At 48.6% G+C, this 18,109-nt stretch overlaps 1 protein-coding gene across 5 annotated transcripts in view; it reads right to left on the bottom strand.

The window, feature by feature from the left end:
* The window catches only part of LOC144115808 (phosphatidylcholine:ceramide cholinephosphotransferase 2-like), a 290,170-nt gene that overhangs the window by 37,004 nt on the left and 235,057 nt on the right, over positions 1–18,109 (bottom strand). For all 5 annotated transcript variants that reach the window (XM_077650298.1, XM_077650301.1, XM_077650299.1 and 2 more), the window contains 3 exons: positions 3,947–4,539; positions 1,718–1,835; positions 450–606 (listed from right to left, as the gene is read on the bottom strand). In XM_077650298.1, coding sequence (XP_077506424.1) covers positions 450–606; positions 1,718–1,835; positions 3,947–4,452 — 781 coding nt within the window. In that variant the 5' untranslated portion in view covers positions 4,453–4,539. The remainder of the gene's footprint in view (positions 1–449; positions 607–1,717; positions 1,836–3,946; positions 4,540–18,109) is intronic.

Raw genomic sequence — 18,109 nt, 5'->3', positions numbered from 1 at the left:
AGCCACCCAATTTCAGCTATTTCTTAACCTGACCTCCCCACCTAACACCTTGCTGCCCCCAGCTACATTCTCCTTCCCTCAGATACACCAAGTTACACCAAGAGACCATTGGTTCTCTCTTCTCCATATTAAAAGCCCCAATTTCCTCCTATTTATTTTCTCTGGGATACACTTACTATTATTTGTTCTCTAATCAATGCAGCTCTCTGTATAATGTATATCATCATCATCATCAGCCTGACTACACCGACTGTAGGGCCAACGCCTCTCCCGTGTCTTTCCAAGTGACCCTGTCCTTTGCCAGCTACGCCCACCCAATGCCTGCAAACTTCCTAATCTCATCCGCCCACCTAACCTTCTGCCAAAATATGATAAATTTGTGCAAACACAAACATATTTGATGCACCCTTGGTAATTCAAGGGTAGATGAGCTAACATGGTTTACTTACATTCCCTGACAACAAGGTAAGCAAGAGTTAAAATGACTGTGTGTCCACTGTAGATGTAGTCTCCACAGAATGTGTGCTGCCCATTGATGGACAGTCCAAATCCACTCAGTAGCTGGGCAACCCGTTTCATTATTAGCAGCGGATTTGTGCTATTTGCCTGGGGAAAAGAAAGAGAAACAGAAAGGAAAAGAAGATGACAACAATGTACTGCAGCAGTGCCTATCAGTAGGCTTTTCCACAAGAAACTGCAGATGTGTGAGTGGTAGTCACTGCAAACTCTACCACATTAGAGCTAAAGAAAATCATTTTCTGTGACTTTAGAGAGGATAAATACATTTTTTGATCAAAGCTCAGACGTCTCCAAGCACAACCAAAATTTAAACTAACGTCTGCTTACACTGAGAGGTGAGTTGAGCCAACTCAATTTAAATGGTCACTGAGAAAAAAACTGAAGTTTGCCTGTATTGATAAACTGCCGCATTCCAACAACAAAGATGCTGCCTTCAATGAAAAACGAACCTTTTGTAAGCCATAAAAGGCCAAAAAGTTTAAATACAGGTGCCTCCATCACCGGCCTATTTTGAAAGTAAATTGCAGTGTGTCAACACAGTTTGTTGGGGGAGTGGACCTCAAAGGCCAGGTTATGCCATTCACTTTAACATTGTGATCAAGGAGTTTTTTTCGATGTAGATGTCATGAGTTCGAATTGAGAGGCAAGAAAGTTGTGAAATAAAATTTTCCCTGCAACAAATGTGTCTTTTGCTGGACATGAGAACAAAAATTGAAGTTGTCTTCAGGGTCCCCCTAGAGAGGGAGAAAAAGAAGGATGGAAAGGCAGGGATTGAGGTCAACCAAGCGATGCCCAACAGGCTACCCTACACATGGGGAGAGGAACAAAGGGGAAAAAAAGGAAAGAAAGAGCGGCAACAAAATGAGTTTTTCACATGGCCATCGACCACTCTGACAAGGGGACAGAGGGCACGCACTTAAAGCTTAAAAGTTTATAGTCGAGAGCTCAACATCGAGTCCTTTAAAAACTTTTGGAGCATCTATGTTCCCTATGTCAGCTGCCTGACAGGTTTAGATATGCAACATGACAAACACCCAATTTAGGTTGTGTGAGATATCTACCATGAAAAGAAGCTAAATATTGCAGGAGAGAAGTGCTCATTACTGAAGTCATGAATTCTGGTATAGCCATACACCATTCAAGTCACTCTTATCTGCCTTTTAGACAGCACACCAATAAAAAAGGCTGCAGGACTTACTTTAGGGGAACAGTAGTATGTTGTACTTGCAACAGGGACTTGAGTGACAAACATTGTAATACTTCGCATAAAGTACAAAAGACCCATAATGAAGAAAACACGTTGCAAGACGATCCACCTGCAAAATGCAATGAATGAAAATAAAAATTAGAAATGGGCCTAAGAAGCTGACCTAGAATGCAGGGACACTTAAAATAGCTGGTTTTCAAATAGCAGAGTATCAGTGTATAAGCAATCACATTTAAAGACTGAAATGCCTACTTTTATGGAAGTGCAACTTCCTTGACCTTGTAAAAGTAAGCACTACAGAATGTTCTAGGGGATGGTATAACATGCTGTTTAAATTATTAAATTTATTTGGTATCTGCATTGTCGTTAGGCATTACAGTAGGGGGGGTCACTTTCACATTCGCAAAACAAGAAATAATGCATTTAATGCATGAGAAAAGGCTTCATTTGATACAACATTAACAACATGTCGCAGAAAAGCACTCTATTCATGGACCGATTTTGCAAAGAATGCAAAATGGAGAATGTTACCTTTAAAAAGGAAGTTCATAAAGTATTAAATTGTGGCTGTACAAAAGGCTGAGTGTTGCGTGATTTTTTTTTTTTTTTTGCCCTGCAGCGTCTTTCTGATCAGCTATTTACAGCAAACACGTCAACCACTGACTAAACACTGGCAATCTGGCAAGTGCACCAACATGCTGTATATGGCATATATATATAAGAAAAAAGAGGCCAGAAAACATTTAGCAAGAGCATTATACTGAAAGAAGTAGCAGACACCTCTATGTCAATTACCTTTAGCAGAGCACAGCATTGTAAAATGCATAATAAATGGGTTCTAAACATCTCTTCAATCACAAGAAATGCCTTCAAATCTTTTTTTTATGTAGGGATCACTGACATTTTTCCTGAACATGCAACAAGTGCACAAAAATTAAAGGTACTGAAATGATTAGCATTTGTAACCCCCTCATTGCTTGGCATATATGTGCCTTTGTGAGTGACACCTCCTACTAAGGCAAGGCCGGGGCCTAGTCATCATTGCCAATGATAATTGTGCTCACTGAAGAGCACAGGCTTTGCATGGAACCTGCTTAGCACCACGTAAGGTGAACACAATAGTCAGTGATAAACCGAGGAAAGCTCCAAATGTGAGCACTAAGTGCCGTGAGGGATTGTACCAATTGGCTGAGATGTTCATGACAATGTACTTGACGAACTGAATCTGTTAAGCTGCTCCACTCAAGGTGTGTTCAGCATCTCTTTAAAGCTGGCCTGTTACCTTGGTCAATATGAGGAAAAATGACGAGACCGAAAACATGAACATAGGTAAATGAGGTCAGAACCTTTGCTCATGTTTCTTGCATAGTGTTAGATACAATAAAAAAGTTCTAGATATAAAAAACTGTGGGTCATATTCTGTGCTTTACTGCCAAAAGCTTGCAAGTTCCGAAATAAGTAAATGAACATAAAAATCATAACCTGAGCTTAAAATCCGTAGCTCTCCATGCTAGCTCTGAAAAGTATGCAAAATTGATTGATGGCGTGCTTTCCATATTTATAGCCTTCACGCAAGGGTATTCACTCACCACGTCCACTGTTTAGTAAGAAAAATGGTTCGAGGGGCTTCATTAGTATGTTTAAACGCTTTCCACAAACAACTTGAAGTGCTCGAAGCTTGCAGCTCTATACTGTGCGAAGTAATTGCTGCATGAAAGGGATAGGGACAGTGAAGAAACACTTCAGAGGCAAACATGAGCCGACTGTCAACTTCACTTCATGAAGGAATAAAAGGCTATATCAGCAGCTCACTTGCAATCTCTATCCAAGCATGCTAATCCAAAAAAACGAACAATGACAATCACACATAATATTCAAGTGATAGTCGTTTACAGGGCCTGCCCCCACTACAATACCAATATTAACACAACAAATCGCTTTGATTGCTTATATATATGCCTTGTATTCCTTCACAAAATAAAGTTGATAGTCTGCGCTTGTGTGTCTCTAAGTGTTTCTTTGCTGTCCTTGGACCCCTCGCACAGTTAAATGAACCAATAATAAGTTTTATTCAATATACTGTGCCTTGTTACTGAATTCATGCTTATGAAACAGAATAATTCCACATTACATTAAAATAATAATTCCTTCACACCCATTAGCAATGGTGAAGCGACATGAAGGGTCGCGTGCAGAGACTCTGCAGCGCCGCACGCGCACCTGTAGCGGTGAATGAGCAGCAAGCCAAGTGTAGACCAGATGCAGAAGATGATGATGGACTCGGACACGTCCAACGCCCAGTCGAGCGGCGGGAAGAGGTCAAAGAAGACGTCCGGCAGCGGCGGGAACTTGGCGCGGTCAGGGATGCGCTCGTGCACATACGCCAAGCAGGTCAGGTTCAGGATTAGGTTGGCAGACAGGAACGTGAAGGCCACCAGGGTCTTCCACTTTTCCTGCAGAAGACGGGGCTCGCCGCCGCGCTCAACGGGAGAGGCTGCCGCGCCAATGCTGATGACTGTGTCGCACGCCAGCAAGTCGCCATTCTTGTCGCGCCGGTTGCGGTACTCGTCGCAGCCGGCACAGCTGGCGTGGTGGTCCGGCCACGAGTGATGCAGGCCCGAGGTGCCGCCAACTCCGGAAGAGGCGCCAGAGGCCGCGCCGTTGCACAGCAGCGGCTGGCCTTCGGCGCCCGTCGCCGACAGTGTGGTGTCCATCACCTGAATCATGGGGCGTCGGCCCACCGCCGCTTAGCGCCAGCGGTCTCCTCCGCGCATCGCACCGATGCCTCGCTGGTCCTGGCGGTCGTAGCACGCCTGCGCACACGGAGAGCGGAGTTCGCCACGCCCGTCTACGCGGAACCACCATTCGGCCGAGCTTCAGTCCGGCCGACGATAAGTGGACTGTAGTTATTTCCATTTTTTATGCTATCGTGCAGCATGAGCCCGTCACTGTCGACCATTGGTGAGCGCAACTTGAATCATACAGGCTGCGACGCAGGCAAGGCTCAGCGCGCGCGCACTGACCAGCGCTCGCGACTGGTCCCTGCGCGTCACTGAACCGTTCACGCGGTCCTAGTTGGCGGCACTATTTGCAAGCGGCCACACTTCCTAGCGAGTGACAGCCATCGGCTGCTAAGGGCGCCGGGAGCCATCAATTAAGCAGTGCATGTGAAATTTAAGACATCTGCACATTTCACTTCCAGTCAATTCCCGCGCCAACTGGCGATAGCAACGGCGCAGGCCAGCCATATGTTTGCATGCGAATTAAAGAAACAAAAACAGTCAACGCCACCTGCATACGGGTCTTAAGAATTCCTTCTCGCCTATTCCAAACCGGTCCTGCCATCAGTACAGAGACGCTGGTTAAGTGAGGCTGCCCACACAGCTGACTGACGGTACACCACGAGTGCGCAGCAGCGCCTTGGCGGCGCAAGCCAGACGCGAGCCGCAATGCCGTGCGATCAACATGACTCTGCAAAGTCATGGTGCAATATTTCTGAGGACGCACAGCTCAGGGAGAGACCCCGCCAAACTACAAGAGGCACCGCTCTTTCCGACTGTATGCGGAGTGACTTGGTGCTGTACGCGTCAGCAACTTTCCGACTTTACGCAACAACCACGGCTGCACAAACAACTGGTCAACTCCGTCCACATTCAGGACCGGCGCACAGAATCCCTCCACGACAAAAAAGTAGTAAGCAAGGCAGCAATGTGGGCTAGGTGGTTGTACATTTTGGTTTGAATAACACGCTACACACTAACAAAACGACACCGGAACGAAGGCCACAGGACAAGGGCTCCGGAATAATTTCGACCACCTGGGGATCTTTAACCTGCACTGACATCGCACAGCACACGGGCGCCTTAGCGTTTTTCCTCCATAAAAACGCAGCCACCGCGGTCGGGTTCGAACCCGGGAACTCCGGATCAGTAGTCGAGCGCCTTAACCACTGAGCCACCGCGGCGGGGCCGAACCAAATCTGCAAACGACGTTTTTTCGCTGAAGGGCGACAGTGGCGCCATCTGTTTCAGCAGTGGAAAGTGTCACGACCAGGCGCCGAGGCGAGCGTTTCAAACAGTGTTCTTTTAAAGGTAAAGCCTCGTTAAATAAGTTGTTCTGATATTGTTTTCCCGTTCAATTAGCCGAAATAAGCGCTTCAGTTGAAGCAGCCGAAACGGCCGAACGGCATATTCAAAGGGCCCGCGCTTCTTAAACCGCTCGCCTCGGCGGCCTTGTGACGTTTTCCATTGCCGAAAACAGATGGCGCCACTGCCGCCATTCAGCGAAAAAACAGCGTTTGCGGGTTTTGGTTCGCCGCTCTCTCTACGTAGACGATTACGTTTTCGCATCATGCACGGTTCAACCAAGTAAATACCGTTGTCAAACTTGCTACGATACAAAAGTTACCATAAAACGCAAGCTCTTTGTGCAGTTTCACCGCAAATGAGCCAGCGGTTGAGGCTGGGAAATCTTTGAGTCTTCGCGATAAAAACGCACAATACTGTATAAAAAATTTAATTTCAATAGCCAGCCCAACAAGAAACTACGCCAACATTAACTATACTATGTTTTTTTTCCTCAAACATTCCCGTATTCAGTTCCATTCCCTTTAACTGGCTTTGGTCCCGCATTATCTAGCATTCCTTTATTCTTTATTTTGTTCTATTTTTATTTTCTGCTATGCGAAACTGTTTTCGAGTTACCCCCTTCCTTTTATTTTTAATTGGTTTAAGCCTGGTATACTTAAGTGGCGCTGGTAGGGGCGGTTTATGTTTAACTCTCTTTTAATACGTCCCACCATAGTCAAAACAAACATACAAACAAGGGCGGGTAAATGGGAAAATCTTGGAACGGGCGGATGGAGATGCAATTCCTGGACTTTCTTTTCCAGAACAAAAACTTCTGACTTGGGAAGTGACCCCCCCCCCCCCCCCCCCCCCCCCTCCTTTTAAATCGCCCCTGCATAGTCTTTTGGTGTGTACACACGGGGCTTGACAGAACATCAAATCCATGCATGTAGTGAATGATAAGTCCAAAAATTACGAAGCACACGTACTACGTCTTAATATCGACCACTTGGGTATCAAAGACGCGGTATGCGAGGCGTTTTTGAACACTTGATATTTACAGGGCCCACTCGCAGTACTATCCCGGTGGATGTCCGCTGAGAGAGAATGTGACGACTGAAGGAAAGGAAAGTTGCCTGACGCATGTAACTACTCTCCGAGCTAAGTGGTATCGCGCCAGGCTGGGGTAGGGGAAATGCGGAATCAAAGAAGGGAAAAGATCCAACCGCACAAGAAAACGAAGAAGAGAAAAAAGCACAGGGTTCGGTTCTGAGCATTAGCTGTGACGTGACAACAAAGAAAGAAGCCGGGCGCCTGGCTTGGGGACGCTTGTACGCATCCTTGTCCGGCGGTTGGGTTCGAACCAACCACCTCCCGCGGTCGAGACGGCTGCCCAGCGGCGGCATTTCAGACCAAACTGTCTCGTGCAGTGCACACTTGCCGACACGACGAAACGGTGTACAATACTTCTCTTGTGTCCGCTAATGCTCATTCTACAGCTTGCCTGATGCAGCTCCCGAAGAAGGCCTTATCAATTAAAAGCGTTTAGAACGTCTTTCGGAGGAGAGAGAGAGAGAAAACATTATTGGGAATATATATGGAGGAAGTATGAGAGGGCCCCGACCTCCCTTACAAACACTAGGTGGGCTCCTCGTTACAGGAGCCCATTGGCCTCCAGGGCTGCTCGGGCTCGAACGACTAGGGCCTTTTGGCTCGTTAGGTCGGAGCAGTTGAGCAGGGCTGCCTCCCAGTCCTCCGGGGTGGAATTGGGTTTGGGGTCTAGGTTCGGGGTTGACTGGCATGCCCACACCATGTGGCAGATATCCGAGGACTTCTCACAGTGTGGGCATTTTCCCGTGCAAGCGGGATCAAAGAATTTCAGAACTGCCGGGCACAGCAGAGTTTTGGTGAAGAGACGGAGGAGAATGTGTTCCTCCGTCTTAGTGAGGTCCTTGCATGGCTTGGGAAAGATTGAATGTTCAGATTGGTAAAGTTGTGTTATTTCCTTAAAGGTAAAGACGGGCTTGGGATCGGGATCCGCTGCGGTAGGGTTAGAAGGCGTTGTTACCCGGAGAGTGAGCGCGCGGGCGGAGGCATCTGCCATTTCATAGCCTTCGAGTCCTAGATGAGCGGGAGCCCATACTATCGTTCGGGGAGCGGGGGCACCGGGATAGTCACTGTTTTGAAGAATGCGGTAAGCTAGGAAATGAATGTATCACTGTTCAATGTTTCTACAGGCCCCTCTCGAGTCAGTAATGATGACCCGCGTGTCCCGGTCTGCGGCGGCTAGCGCGATAGCGACCTCCTCCGCATGAGTTATGTTTTGAGCTCGGAACGTAAGTCGTTCACCGTAGCTTTCTTGTGTACGACTGCGGCCGTATACCACCCCCCACGGTGGGGGCCGGAGGCGTCCACGTAAAAGACTCCGTGTTTGTCACCGTAGTGGTAGGCTAGAGATTCCGCCCGCGCGAGGCGTCTGCCACTATGGTCTTCCTTTGACATTTTGGCCGGGAGAGGTCGCACGTTCAGGGCGGGTCTCCAAATCTCGGGGACACGTGCGCGCTCATCCACGAGTGTTGTGTGATGGCGAATGTGCAGTCGGGCTAGTACGCGGCGACCCGATGGCATTTTCGAGAGTCTAGTGTATTGGTTCGTCAAGTGGGCTTCCCGAAGCTCGGCGAATGTGTCAACCATCCCCAGGCCCATGAGGCGTTGGTTAGACGCGTTTGCCGGGAGGTTCAGGGCACACTTGTACATTTTTCTGAGGACTACCTCGAGGGCATTTTCGTCAGATTTCCGAAGGTGAAGGTAGGGGGTCGAGTAGAGGACTCTACTGGTTACGAAGGCATGCGCCAGCCGCAAGGCGTCTTTGCATCGTAGCCCCCCGCGTTTGTTAGAGACCCGGCGGACCATTCGGCCTACCTGAGTTCCTACCTTGCGCAGTCTGGCTAGTGTTGTTTCAACTCGTCTATGTTTGTCGATGAAAAGACCAAGTACTCTGATCTCGTCGTGTTCGGGTATGGGGCCGTTAGGCAGGGATAGTTCCAGTTTGGTATCGCACTTTGGTGATGGGCGAATGTGCACAAATTCAGACTTAGCCGGGGAGCACTGAAGGCCGCAATGGCGAGCGTAGGCATCTACGATCGCTGCCGCTTGCTGCAGGTGGGTTTCTATTTCACCGACTGAGCCGTGTTTGGCCCAGATGGTTATGTCGTCAGCATACAGCGCATGCTGAATGCCTTGGACTTTCGCCAGCTGGGCCGGGAGATTCATCATGGCGAGATTGAAAAGGAGCGGAGAAAGAACCGCGCCCTGCGGGGTTCCTCGCGTTCCTAGCTGGTAAGGGCCGTGTTCTTCGTCTTGTATCCTGATGATGGATTGTCGCTCAGATAGGAATTGTTTGACGTACTGAAAGGTTCTGCGACCGCAGTTGGTCTGGAAAAGATGTTGTAAGATGCTTTCGTGTTTGACATTGTCGAAGGCGCCCTTTAAGTCTAAGGCGAGTACTACCTTGTCGCTTAGGGGGTATTCGACGGGTTTGAGAATTTCTCGATCGAGTTGTAGCAGAATGTCCTGCGCGGATCGGTGGAACCGAATGGAAAAGCAGTCTTATTTTTCTCCTTTCGCCTCCATCGAAACACAGTCGAGTACCAGCGCGAGAGACCCTTATAGCTGCTGATCTACGTAGGGGGTCGGGGGAGGGTTTGGTTTATGGGGTTAAGTTTAACGTCCCGAAGCGACTCAGGCTATGAGGGACGCCGTAGTTAAGGGCTTTGGATAATTTCGACCGCCTGGAGTTGTTTAACGTGCACTGACATCGCACAGCACACGGGCATCTAGAATTTCGCCTCCAGCGAAATTCGACCGCCGCGGCCGGGATCGAACCCGCGTCTTTCGGGCCAGCAGCCGAGCGCCATAACCACTCAGCCACCGCGGCGGCCCAAGGCGGCCGGGGGAGGGGTAATATGAACTGGTCACGCTGATCACTAAAGTGACGCCAGTGCAAAACATGTCTCACCTGACGAGTCATTGCCCTCGGGGGTAAAGCACGGTTCAAGACGAACAAGACTAAGCATTCGTATAATGCACAAAAATAGCACCGCGGATATGCGACTGCTCAGTTATCGTTGGGTCATTCCACGCCAAACGTCCCAAACGTTGCGCTCGACCATCTCCAATTTGTTCAAAAAAATTCATGGAAACTCATCCTAATGTGCGTAACCAAATCCTGAAATATTTCTGCCGAAAAAAAATTATTCGTGAGGTGAGGGCAGTTTGAATATTTAGAAAAAGCGAGAAACCAGGCACTCCTCATATGAGAACGCAGGCGCTAAGAGCGACATAAGAAGACAATACACACGCGACACAAGCGCAAACGTTCTCATAATGATCAACCAACTGGCCCCGGTATTAGCTTTGACTTCTCAATAATTAATAAAAAATTCAAATTTTTAGAAAAACACTCCACAATTTTCTTCATTGACATTTGCATAGATTCTGGCTTTCGATATCGTTCGCAGCATGCAGCTTTATAATGCGTAAATAATTTTTAAAAATCGAAAAAAATATAAAAATGTGCCATTTTCGTCGTTTTTTTTGTTTTAAATATCAACTTGCTCTCGGAAATTTGGAAATAGCCGTTTTGTTTCTCTAGATGTCTAGTACCCATCCCAAATGTTACAGGTGATGAAAATGCGTACATCGAAGTAAAAAAAATATACTTAAGTTAATAATAATAATAATTGGTTTTTGGGGAAAGGAAATGGCGCAGTATCTGTCTCATATATCTTTGGACACCTGAACCGCGCCGTAAGGGAAGCGATAAGGGAGGGAGTGAAAGAAGAAACGAAGAAAGGGGTGCCGTAGTGGAGGGCTCCGGAATAATTTAGACCACCTGGGGATCTTTAACGTGCACTGACATCGCACAGCACACGGGCGCCTTAGCGTTTTTCCTCCATAAAAACGCAGCCGCCGCGGTCGGGTTCGAACCCGGGAACTCCGGATCAGCAGTTCTAAAGTTTCAAAAAGTGCGCTTTGAGCCAAAAAGACTTTAATTTCACCCTGAGGTAGCCCAAGTAAAAATACAAACAATAGCGGGTTACGTAGAACAGTTTATTGTTTTTCATTTCTGAAATCTGTATGAGGGTAATTTTTGTTCACAGCGAGAAAACAATTTTTGAAGTTGAGCTCTCGCGCCGCAAGTTGCGTCGCCTCTCAATGCTTCTTCGCTGCAGAGCACGACACTGCTGACACTGTGGCCAGACGAAATGTAGAGTTCTTGTGCTTTAGTGAGGTTTGCATTGCAGGCAAGCATGGGAACGTTGAGTAGTCGAACAGGTAATCATGGGAAAAGGTTTTCGCTGCCGGGGCGGCACATGCCCAAGTGAGTTTTATTTCTCCGATGTGGTTCTGTCGCAATCAGCCCTTAGCATTCCTTTTAAAAAGCATCCCAACCTACCAGACAGGTCGAACTGATTTGAGTGCCGTCACACTCGGACAATCCGGGGAACGAGGTAGCTCACAATATACGCCCGAGGTTTCGTCAACCGGGCAGGGAGCTCGTTTCTTCATCCGGGGATTACGAGAGACGCCATGACCTCTTTTCATGACATTACCCACCATCGCACCTTGGGCAGGCGAGTTTATCTCCCCCCGGCTAAAACGCTGTCCAGAGCACAAGAAACAACGTGGAGACGGCTTCAAACGCGCTCCCTCACGAACCCCGCGCAACTGTCACTCATGTACCCCTCGTAATACGAACCCCAATGTTTCCGCTGTGGCGAACGCGCCGCTCACGACCCCATCTCATGACATTGTAAGAAAGAACCGCCTCCGGAGGAGCTAGTACAAATCCTTTCTCTAGAGTGGTGGGAGGCTGTGCTGGCCAGCTCAGACCCGAAGCCGCAAGTCCGGGCCGTCGAGTGGGCCAACCAGATTGCCAACAGTCATGGACTAACGGCCACCTACAAGACCCTCCGATCACCGAGCTCTTCTTGACGAAATAAAAAAAAATTAATGTGGATTAGCTCAGCTAATCCAGGATATACAAAGCGAAAGATGTCGGCGATCTCTGTGTTCATTGGCGTTGACAATGTTCTAGACGGCGATGGCTTTGAGGAAAGGAGGGACGCATAACTGGCTCCCTGGATATGCGGACGCCTCATTCGTGCTTTGATTCGTGGTGAGAGAGAGATGTGGAATGAATGCATTAGCGCTGACAGCGTTGTGGCTGACATGCGGCACTGCAGCAATAGCTAGGCCGCAGCGTTCATTTGGTGATCAATCTCTCGCGATCGACCATTAACTGCATGCCACCTCCCAGGGTGGCAGGTAGGGCGCGAAAACTATCTCGTTTATTGTATACCATACGCCGAATGTCACGCGATATCTTCTTTACCTCCAGCCCTAAAAATGCCCGACAGCGAACGACGGCAAACTGAAGATGTTATCTGGCCATAAGTGTCGTGCCATGCCAGGTGCCGTGTTCTGCGGTGAAGAGGCGTTAAGAGACGAAACAACTTGCGGCGTGAGAGCTCGACTTCAAAAATTCTTTTTTCGCTTTAAACAAAAATAATCTCCATAAAAATTTCAGAAATTAAAGGAAATAAACTATTATACGTAATCCGCTATTGTTTGCATTTTGTACTACCTCAGGGTGAAATTAACGAGTGTTTTTGGCTCAAAACGCACTTTTCGCAACTTTAGTATTTTTTTCTTTGATGCACGCAATTTCATCACCTGTAACATTTGTTATAGGTACTAGACTTCTAGAGAAACAAACGGCTATTTCCGAATTTCCGAGAGCAAGTTAATATTTAAAACAAAAAACGACAAAAATGGCATACTTTCATAGTTTTTTCGATTTAAAAATATATTTATGCCCATAAAGCTGCATGCTCCGAGTTATATCGAAAGCCAGAATCTGTGCAAATGTCAATAAAAAAATTGTGAAGTGTTTTCTAAAAACTTGAATTTTTTTATTAATTATTGAGCAGTGCCTGGTTTCTCGCCTTTTCTAAATATTCAAATTGTGGTCACCTCACGAATAAATTTTTTTCGGCAAATTATTTCAGGTTTTGATTACGCACATTGGGATAAATTTCCATTAATTTTTTTTTAACAAATTGGAGATGGTCGAGCGTAACGTCTGGGACGTTTGGCATGGAATGACCCCGTTCAGCTGGTTTGAACGCAAAGCGTGTTTTGTGCGGGCCACAGAGGTACGCGTATAATGCATCTGGAAACGCAATAATACCTACCTCACTCCACTGCGACAGATTGGAAGAAGGAGAAGAAACACCACGTTCCAGGTACACCACATACTCGTTTCGGTGGTATACTAATATTGCATAAACCAATGTCGCTTTCATTTCAAAACGCTTCTGACCATACAACGTTTCGTGAACACAATGAATGAATAAAATAAAATAAAGGCCGCACAGGGACCGAGCTATTTATGCCGATCGGTCGATGTGTGCATGGACTTGCCCCCACTACACAGTTCAACTGAGGATCAATTCGTTTCAGCCCGTTTATATCCCGCCGATGCTCCGCTGAATTGATCCGCCTGACAGCAGGCACGATGGGCACGCTCACGGTGCTCATAAATTGCGCGCGGACTTTGCTTCGCTGTCGGGAAAAAGCGCATGCGTGTGTCTGCCTATACGCGTAATCGATTAGCGCCACCTAAAGCTGGAACCGCGGCGGGCACGGTGACTGAACATCGTGCGGAAGCGGTAACACCTGTTTATTAACACGCCAAGGAGTATTCTAAAGCGTGAGAAATTTTTTTCATGACAGTGCTTTGTTTAAAGGCGCTCGCGACTATCAATGTGGCAATCAATACCAGTACCGACCAACGGAGTACAGGATACGCTGCGCCCCCTGAAATCGCCGTTTATCAGCGACACGTGCACAGCGCGAGCGCAGTGTCCTTCGGAAACATACGAAACAGCGCTGTTGGGGCTGGAAATGCTCTCCTCCAGCACGCACAGAGAGTAGACTGTTTTAGCTGTGCGTACGCAAAGAGTTAGCGTACGCGAGTAGTTTGCGGGGACGGTAGTGCGCAGAACGCAAGCGCAAGCCTTGCGACTTGCGTACGGTAGCCTTGCGTACGCTGGCCAGCGGAGTTTGCGTTGCGGCGCTTGCGTACGCTAACTTTGACAAGATGGCGGCGCCCTGCTCGCCCGCTTCGGAATAAATACATGTCGCCGCTGGATTCTCCGACGCAATAGCTCGCTAAAATGGTAGCGGTTCGCTTTTATTTCGCCTAATCTTGCCCACACGTAGTGGTATAAGCGATAACTAGCCCCTGTTTTTCAGATAATTTGGCGATCTTCAAGCTCCTAGGCCTAACTATATTCAGTGTGTTTTCCTCGTAGCAACGACACCTGGCGAAGCAGTTTTCTAACTTTTAGCCAGATCTTGCATTTTCTTCGGTTTGCATAGTTTTTCTTCTTGGAACAAAAAAGGCTCCCAATGCACTCACAGTAGTTATCAGTAATCACGGATGAAATTTTCTTCAACCGAGCGTTGATGTGGTTTGACTTCTTGTCACTAGATGGCGCCACGTGCGCCTGAGGGACGCTACGGCACGGTCAGCTAAAACTATACTTCGGAGCGGACAGCGTAACGCACGCAGCGCCGTAGCTCTTTGCGTACGCAAGCACTTGCGTACGCACAGCTAAAACTGTCTATTAACCGAGTCATAGCGTTTAGCTGCACTGTCTGTAAGCCACACATCTGCGCGTTTCTTCTCTTCTCAGCGCAAGCGAAACCAGTCGCTGAATTCGAAAGCTGTCGACCGCAAGCCAGAGAGAGCCAAGACAGAGCGACCAGCCAATTAGAGACACCGTAACATTTACGCACAATTAGTGGGAGATGAAGCGCAACCGAACGGCTTGCGAATTGGACAACGTCGTCTGCAACGCCACAGGGACCACGTGCAAGCGGGCAATCATCGGCCCGGGAACGACGCAATGAGCAGCCGACACGGTAACCGACAAATAATAGTTAGGAAAAATTGACAGACGCGTGAGCTTCCAACATGATGCATTTCCCTTTTCCAGATTCTCATCGCCTGAAAGCTGCACCAATTAAGTTTGCTTTGATTCAATTGGCTGGCCTCTGTGGCTCACTAATGATTTTACGCTTTATATTTGCCGCATTACACACATTTCGCCTCATTTGGCGCGCCACGTTGGATCAGTCGATGACGCGCGCCCTGTCTGCGCGCGCGGCACTCGCTTGGAAGCGTCGCTGGGCCAGAGCAGGGTGCCTCGATGACGAGCGGCCATCCAGGCACCCTGGGCCAGAGCCACCAGAACCTTGCTGAGCCCGCCTCTTCACAAATTTTCCCTCTCGCCTCTCGTCGGTTCTCGCCTCGTTGCAGGTGCCGGAAGCTTCACTCGGCGGCCGCGCAGACACACGTCGGCATTTTCGCCGCGTTGGCTGAGTGGTTGCGGCGCTCGGCTGCTGGCCCGAAAGACGCGGGTTCGATCCCGGCCGCGGCGGTCGAATTTCGATGGAGGCGAAATTCTGGAGGCCCGCCTACTGTGCGATGTCAGTGCACGTTAGAGAACCCCAGGTGGACGAAATTCCCGGAGCCCTTCACTACGGTGTCCCTTATGGCCTGAGTCGCTTTGGGACGTTAAACGCCCATAAACCAAACCAAACCATTTTTGCCAAATGGAGCTCGTACTGCTTGCGCAGTGAAACATTTCTTGAACGGTTCGCTTGTGGTGGTGTTGGTGGTTTGAGCAAAATTTTACATAAATATTCCTATACCAAAATGCCCTGGCCACGGAAGACATGAAACCGTGGAGTAAGATATAGGAGCGCCAACTCTGGCTCGCCGCAATGCGCATTCGGCAGGCGCGATACTGGGGACGTTTAGAATAGGGCGACACTAGGGGCACAGGGGAATAGCGGGCGGCCAGTGCGCAGGACAATAACCGGAGCGGCGGGGGGGGTGTTACTCTCATGCGCACTGGCGTAACTACTCAAAATCTCTATTGCCACACGAACGAACAGCGCGCTCAGCATTGTGCTCCCTTTCGCTCAACCATGCGGCTTTGTGCCACAGAGGGTGCTGCTTGTGCACGCTTTCCCCTTTCGCTATCCTCCCTGCGGAAATAGCCACATCGACGCGTCACCCGTCGACACTGCCACGGCGAAACGAAATGCTGTGGCGACCAGCGGCGCAACAGACGCAGCCTGTGCCAATGCAGCGCCAACGTAAAGGCGCATGCGCGCTGTTCTGCAGAAAGCGTTCAACACCACGGACCGAGGAAACGCCGGAGCGGCGGGAACGTTCTAACCGGCGCCAATGCTAAATCCGGGCACCACCTGTCATGTGTTCCACCAAGCTCTCTCCGATGCAGCAAAATTGATCCCCTCATATCAGCGGAGTCCTATCGTACGCTGTGCACGAAACATACAACCGACTTTATGGCCGTCGACTCACACAAGCTCCGCACCAATGCCACAGAATTCAAATTAACAACCTTGGTGCAGTGCAGCGCCAGATACCAACTTGATGCTTCAGCTACCGGAAACTGACCTTATCCATACTTTTAAAAAATCTATTTCGCCCTAGTAAGAACTTTCGGCGGTGGTATAGCGTTGGCAACAAGACCTCCGCGAAGAGCCCATAAATGGTTTCGCATTTCAACGAGAATCACCGCGGTTCTAATATTTCTTTTTTTTTTTAAGAAGACTTCGCCAATTCTACGAGGTATCTCACGTTAGTCCGAAGTACTTTAAGAGAATAAGGCTTAGGAAGCACTACATCACACAGTTTCCCGTAACTGGAAGCATTTTATTCGCAACTTATCCGCGTATTGATTAAGCAATGAGTTTTGGAACACATCATTTTAGAGCGAAAGCTCTACTAATCGAGATACAACTGATAGTTTCGCCTGGCTTTGCGCGTTTGACCTTGAAGCCCGACCAAGGTCAAACCAAGCACACACCCCCAAGACTCTTGCTGCGCATAACCATGATATGCCTGTATGTGGCCACTTGACATTTGGAGCTGAGATTCGCATCGCGATGACCAGTGGCCCTTTGACCTAGATTTCGCTCGCCTACTAGATTCAGCCGGGTGGAACCTCAGCCATTTCTTTCTGATAAAAGAGAAGCCGTCACGTGAATCGAATAATGGCGTAACTATCATGAAAAGATGCCACCAGTATTGAAGGAGTACATACGCTTAATTTTTGGTTGCGTGTTTTATTCCTTGTAATGATGCTTAAAGCACCTCTCTATATGCATCATCACGTGGTATTTGCATACAAGCGCTAAATAATTTCTAATCGAATTCATTCTCTCATCCGTTTCGATTTCTACAGCCTAGCGATGGTTATGACCTCAAAAGTCTCGTAAGGCATGAAAAGAATTGCAATATAATTGCTGATTCGCCGTTTTGATTTTCAAAAGCCGGAATGACAACGAGTGAAGCAGTAGCGACTACATCGCAATCTTCCTGCATGCCTTTGCAGCATAATTGGACTTAGTTTCGGTTTCTAGATTTTGCTCATTTCGAAAAAGAAAAAAAAACCCGCATTGTGCTTAGCAGCTATATAAAATGCGCCACGACATTTACTGAGCGCCTGCGGCTGGTCGTAGCGGCTAAGCTAGCGTTTTCAGCCACGTAAACCACCGTGAACAGGCCGCTGCGCCACTCGATGGCCCACCTGCAGTCTGTAGAAGAACAGATGCAGAAACGACAGCTTCGAGCTTCAGGGCGAAGACGAACGTTGCCAATTTCGTTTTCCCTGACAAGAATGCTGAAGCTATAGCCTAAAAGCTATTCTCAACGATCACACGGAGCACAACGGCGCCGTGGGCGGAACCCACAGCGTGAATGTTTTCACACAACGGAGTGCGGTGCCAAACGCGCATGGACGCCAACCATGAGGTCACGAATGGCGCGGGAATTTCAAAAAGCCTTCACTCCTGAGGTTTCACTCATTAGTTGAATCCACGGAGTTGTGCTGACGTGTCTCGCATGGGCTCCCGCCTCGAAGCCACTTTTCGGCAGAAAGAGTCAGCCTTCGGGCTCGAATATTTTGGACGACATCCGGGCCATTGTCCAGTGCCTGCTGCAGCCGGATTTTGCCAATCTACGGGCACCTAGGCATATTGCCGGCTGACTGCCGGCCTAGCCATCGAGCTCGACCTAGCTCGTCGCCTCTCCGCCTGGGAACTGAGCGCCCAGGGACCCGCACAGATGGAGTACGCCGTGGAAGGCGAGAAAATATCACCGTCGGAGCTCGAGGCCGGAAAATGGGAAACCATTCTTCGTTACCGCGAC

The sequence above is a fragment of the Amblyomma americanum genome, chromosome 1 (assembly GCF_052857255.1).
Source record: "Amblyomma americanum isolate KBUSLIRL-KWMA chromosome 1, ASM5285725v1, whole genome shotgun sequence".
NCBI classification, from domain to species: Eukaryota; Metazoa; Arthropoda; class Arachnida; order Ixodida; family Ixodidae; genus Amblyomma; species Amblyomma americanum.
Note: the sequence above shows the minus strand (reverse complement) of the source record. Positions and strands in the feature narration are given on the sequence as shown.